General features: G+C 43.4%; 1 protein-coding gene across 1 annotated transcript in view; it reads right to left on the bottom strand.

Annotated features, from left to right (window-relative positions):
* The window catches only part of KCNMB2 (potassium calcium-activated channel subfamily M regulatory beta subunit 2), a 272,748-nt gene that overhangs the window by 30,958 nt on the left and 235,571 nt on the right, over positions 1–6,219 (bottom strand). The window contains exon 2 of the mRNA XM_003794284.2: positions 551–673. Coding sequence (XP_003794332.1) covers positions 551–606 — 56 coding nt within the window. The 5' untranslated portion in view covers positions 607–673. The remainder of the gene's footprint in view (positions 1–550; positions 674–6,219) is intronic.

The raw sequence follows: 6,219 nt of genomic DNA on the forward strand, positions 1-6,219 counted from the left end.
GCACACTGCCTTTGCCTTTAATCTTCTTTCTCATTCCCTCATTTCCCTTCCCTTCAGACTATTCTTCCAAGGAATGTGAGGGCTCCCTGGATTTGTCCATCAGCTTGTTGTCCTCTGGTGGTTTCTGTTTCCCTCCCTGACATACATCCAGGGCCCAGAAAGGCAATTTTCAGCATTTTGGTCAGCCCTGATTGAGCACCTACGGTGTGCTAGGCTGTGTCTGGTGTTAAACAGCCAAGAGTGCCAGAAATAAGACACAGTTTGCAAAGAGCATGGTGGGGGTGGAGGTTCTGCGTGGCCACCCGAAGGCTGAGCGGAGTTAGCTAAGAGCAGAACGTGTGTGAAAGGCATTTCTGACAGGGAACAGCCTTGCGGAGCTCTGTGGGGAGGAGGAGGCCCCGCACCTGTCTGAAACCCCCTTCCTTTAGTGGGCAGTCGGTCTTCACGTGCTAACACGAGGCTCAGCTGCCTCCCACTTTCCTGTTGCCGTTGTCGCTGCAGAGTCACCTTAAACGCTTCTGGAAAGCGCCCAGCATCCCGGTGCGTTTACCTTTTCTCGTCATGTCTGTAAGATGAAGAGGTCCGGCCACTGGTCCATATAAACATCTTAGGGGATGTTGGTCCAGGGGCTCCTTTCCTTACAGTGGAGGTCCTGGAGGAATGGCGAAAAGACCTAGAAGAGGCACACAGGGGAGTTAAGCTCAGTACTGTAAGTTGTGGGAACTCCTAGTAATGGCAACCGGGAGAACTCACCGCATTGACTCTCTCAAATAACGCCAGATTTTCATGCCATGGAGCCAGTGGTTCTCAATCTTGGCTGTGCATTAAAGATAACTGGGAATCTTTTGAACCACTGAATCCTGGTCCTTCCCTTAGAATTTTGCATTTAATTTTTTAAAGCTCCCTAGTCATTGCTAATGCATTGCTGGTGTTGAGAGTCACTGCTTTAGAAGACAAGGTTTCCTAATTGTCACATAAATTGTATTTTCCCCAGAATGTCTTTTTCAAAATACAACTTTGGTATAGGTCATACTCTGCAATATGCTACATTTTTCCAAAATTGGGAATACGAAATTTGGAAAAACTAAATCAAATCTGGATACGAAACATCTTTCCTCTTTGAACTGTTGCTTTATAATGCTGACAGATGTGACATGTTGGTGATAAAACATCATCTTTTAAATGTGTTCTACTTTCGCCAGTGTTGTGGCTTCTGCCCTTGGCAATTGAGTCTCTGCCTAAGAAAGTTACAGACAGTGGACACTCACTGGCTCCCAGAGACCAGGTTTATCAGATCGCAGTCAAGATATTTTAGGAATGTTGTGTTCTTTAGGTTATAACTTGGCTTTGTGGGTTGTTCTTTCATTTTTAAGGTCATCATTAAAAATAACTATTATGTTTTCTACATAACACACATTTTCTAGGGAGTTAGAAATATGAAATAGAAAAATCTTAATCACATATAAAGTTTAAAATACTACACAGTACATCAGAACAAAGGAAGGAAGAAAATGGTTCCTTTATGAATACACAGCCATGAGTGGCTTTCATTTTGGTTAACCACAATATTAATGATAAACATGGACTGGAAATAGTATCAGCCACTATATACCATGTTATCTACTGTATGCCAGGCACTCTGCATATATTATCTATGCACATAGCATGAAATGCTTGTGTATCTATCTAAGTTATTCTTATACCATGAAAACCCCATCAGGTGCATGGTGATATTATTTCCAGATTATAAATGATGCTTTCTGAAGAGCGAGGTATTTACTTACATTTAGAAAAAGTGAAACTATGCTTCAAACTGTGTGCTTCCTATTCTTTTTTCTAATTAAAAAATTTAAATTTCAATTTACTTATTTTATTATTTTTAGAGATGAGGTCTCCTTACGTTGCACAGGTTGGATGTGATGACTATCGCAGGCATGATTATAGTGAACTCCTGGCTTCCAATGATCCTTCCACCTCTGCCTCCTGTGTAGCCGGGTGCATTTTAACGTGCCTGGGTTGCCTGTAACTCTTGTTCTCTCTAGAGCAGTGATTTTCACCCCCCCCCTTTTTAAAATCTCACAGTTTACTTGAACCTGTAGTTAAACTTACAGTGCACTTAAATTATGTTAATCAAAAAGAAGAGTAAGAAGTATATGCTTATTGTACTTTGAACTGCTTTCAAAAATAACTTAATAATCCTTAAGAATTTTTGAGGCACATCTAAGACCCTGTCATGGCACCCCAGTGTGCCACTGCACCCCAGTTGAAAATCACTGATCTAGAGAAAGACACATTATGGACTAGCCTCGTGCTTCTTCAACTGTGAAGTCCATAGGAATTACTAAGGGTTTGTCACAATGCAGATTCTGATTCAGTGGGCCGAGGGTGGGACCTGTGATCCTTCTTTTCTGATAAGCTCTTAGGAGATGTTTATATTGCTGGTCTCTAGACAACATTGGTACTCAGAGTAAGTACAGTAGAACCTCCCCACTGACCACCTCCCTAAGTTGAACTAATTCTCACAGACTGGACATGCACCACATGTACCTACCAGTACAGTAAGCCTAGGTCCTTATGTTGACCACCTCTGTGTGTTGACCAGTTTGTTACAGTCCCTTGGGTGGTTCTACGGTGGTTGGTTATAGGCCCAGTTTTGTCACTGGCTGTGTGACCTTGAGGAAGTTACTTAATCTCTCTAAGGCTTAATTGGTACTGTGGAGAGTTTGAAACAGGTAATCTCTGATATTTCTCTCAGTTCCAATATTTTATGATTCAGTAAATTGAAGAATGAATGAAAGCATATGCTAGGTCATCGTGCATCAGTTTTCTGGGGATAGGTCTGGGGATAGATCTTCTGTAACCCTGGGGTTAGCATCAGAGGTATAAAGAACAGAGGCTGTAGGAGGCAGTGAGGGTTTAGTAACCAGTACACATGTAAGAGGTCACACCTCCAGGCTTGATCTCCTGGGGTAAAGACAGGAATGTGAGGATCCACCTCAATGGATGCCCTGAATAGTTTTAGGAAGATTAGGAACTGAATCTGCTAGTCTTTTAAATAATTTGGATCTGGGATAAAGTTATTTATATTCCTTTTTGAACATCTTTGAAACATCAGATAAATAGGGATTAAATCCCTTATTAAAACCAGTTATCCTTCAGGAGATAAGAATGATTTTAATCAAACTTGAATGAATTACTCACAAGAATAAGAACTGGCTTAAACTTTCAGGAAGTTATTTCAACAGGAGTCTGGTAGGACCTTCTGATGGTTTTCATGATTCCTTCCAAGGGATTGTGATGGGGGCAGACAAAAGGGGCACAATTTGAGGCGAGGCAAGCCAATAAATTACTAAGTGCTGTTCTGTCACTGGCTGTTACACAGCATTAAATAAATGCATCGTACAAATCATGAATGCTTTGCAATTATTCAGAGTGAAGGGGCTGCAGTGATTTCAATAAACTGAGAATACTTTCAGACCATGTGTCATTATTCCAGCACTGCATTTTTGCGGGGCTGTTTTCAGATGAGGCGGAAAGAGGGAGATGAAAGATGTATTTATTCCAGCGAGCTGTCTAAGTCTTACTGCGGAGGACTTAACGACTCCTCGGGTTATTCTTATATAATAAGTGGCTTTGCCGCTTCTCTACTCCAGTTTTCTTTCATAAACACAAACTGTTACTTAAAACCCATTCTGTTTGTTGTTAATTAAAATGAAAGAAAATAGCTGCTTCAATGACAACAGTATCAGGGTTCTGTGGAGGTTGAAAAAATAGCTAAGCTTCAAAGAAACACCTAGAATTCAAAATATGTTAATGAAAGCTGGTTTGGGGTTTCTCTTCTTGCTTAAAGACAGCCCTCCTGAACTTTTCAAGTAATTAACTCAGTTTGGCTCTGAACTTTATCTGAATTGTGATTAGGAAAAAATAAATAAAGACAAAAGAACAAGTAAATCCTCTATAAACTGTTGTGACTTGGAGTTCTAGCACGAGGCAGAGCTTGGTGTCAAGGTGGTGGCTGCGCAGGGGAGGGGAGTGGGCGAAGGGGAGGAGCCTGGAGCCTGCTCCATCATTAAAGGACCTGGGACTTGGGACCTGGGGTGAACCTGGCTGAGCCCCTGTGTATGGTTGCATATGAACATGGTTTGAAAACCAGAAGCTCCGAAAGATGTAACCTCAGCCTTGAATGAAAGTCAGGGAGAAATGTGACAATTTCTTGTTCCAGGAATTTATAAACGCCCCCTTTCCATGTCTTAAGCACCCACCTTGCTAGTTTCTGCCTCCCTGACTCGGTTCCAGCAGTTCCTTCTGCCGCCTTCCCTGCCTCATGAACCAGTCATCCTGTTTCAAAGCCACCTCAAATGGCCCCTCTTCTGTGAAGCCTTCTCTGACCCCCACCCGCCATCAGCGTCCTCATTTCTGTTTTCAATTCTTGATACTTAGGTCTACTAAGACGAGGCACGATTTATGCTGCTTGTATGCAAATCTGCCTCCCTGCTAGGTTCTACGTGATACAGGGTTCCTCGTCCAACTCCCATCCCCATGTTCTAGGCCTGGCAAACTGGCCTTTCCAGACGGCATTCTCTGCACTCAGAGCGGAGAAAAGCAGCCTGATCAGTTTCTCCTGGAAAAGAACACTCACCCTGGGGCCTCCCCGGGGTCAGGGACTGTAAGTATCGTCTTCATTTGCTAATAACTTGACCAGATGTTTTCTCTTGCCAGCCCTCGGACAAACGCGACCTGAGTCCCCCCCTGCTGGCTGGCGGTAATGAACCCTAAACAAAAAGCCACTTGCGCTTCCCACCGGTTCCCCCACCCCCGCTGCTGGGGGTTCTGTTGACATTCTTTCCTTTCTGTTTCTCTTTCTGTCAATAATCTTTGTCTTGTCACTTATCCGTAGTTTCATTCTTCTAACCCGGGATGGAAAGAACCCCCGACACAGAACTTCTGGTGCATAAGCACCGCAGGGTGGATCAGCGCCTGAGGCACTTTAAAGGGCCCAACGCAGAAGGCGGGTGACACTGACTGTGTGGCTGCCTGGGTCCTCGGAGAATCTACTGGGGAATGTGGCCCGGGCATGACTTGGCCTGGCGCTGTGGGGCAGCTCCCAGCTGGTTGTGGCTGACCCTCCGCTTATCCCCGCGTCTTTCCTTCTCCTCACTCCCCATTCTTCTCCTGACTGTCCCACTCCTCCTGCCCTGGTCACTGACTTGGAAGGGAAGATTCTATCATGAATTCTCCCCAGTGAGGTTTTCCCCAGGCAGGGCCGCACCGCCCAGGGTGAGGAAGTGGAGCACCAGCTGTGGCCCCTCTTTGCCTCCTGGAGTCACCACCTACCGACTGTGTCACTTTGGATGAGTCAGTTTAACATCTCAGAGTTTAAGTTTCCTCACGTGTAGAAGAGGGAATAATATTTGCCTTCTTGGGTTGCTGAGAAGATTAATAAAAAAATAGATGCAAAAATACTTGAAGTAGGACAGGTAATGGGCACCCACTAACAATAGTTTACTGTCCCACCCCATTATTACATTTAAGGAAATGGACTGCATTCTCCCTTTTTGTAAAAAAAACAAAACAAAACAACAACAACCAAAAACCAAAAACCAAAAAACCCCATTAAATTGCTTTGTACTTCCGCATTGAGACTGTTTTTTAATGAGTCTGTGGTGCTCAGTAGGGGAAAAGCAGTTTTCTGAGATATTGAGATGATAAACTCTGAGGTGCTTTGTCATCAGCATTAAGTGCTAATACCCATCTGAGCAAGGACAACAAAGACAGCGTTCAGGGGAACGCTGGCCCTACATTAGAATTATCTGGGGAAATTTAAAAAAATATTGACGGTGAGAACCTCTGGGGCTGAGTCCCTGGAGTTAATATATTTTTGAAAGCAGTCCGGGTAATTCTTATGTGTGGCTAAGGTGAGGAATATTGCTCCAGCCTCTCTGATTTTATTTTAGGCAAATTCTTTCCTTTGTTAAAATTAAATCATAGCTGTGTACATTAATGCAATTATGGCATACAGTGTGCTGTTTTATATACAATTTGAAATACTTTAATGAAACTGGTTAACATAGCCTTCACCTCATTTTCTTAGTTATTGTGTTAAGATATTTATATTCTACACTTAGTAGATTTAACATGTACCCTTGTAAAATGCACCATAGGTGTGGTCCCACCAATTACCCTCCTTCCACCCATCCTCCCCCTTCCCTCCCCCTCCTC

This window comes from Otolemur garnettii, unplaced genomic scaffold (assembly GCF_000181295.1).
Source record: "Otolemur garnettii isolate 467f Iridium unplaced genomic scaffold, OtoGar3 scaffold00078, whole genome shotgun sequence".
Taxonomy (NCBI): domain Eukaryota; kingdom Metazoa; phylum Chordata; class Mammalia; order Primates; family Galagidae; genus Otolemur; species Otolemur garnettii.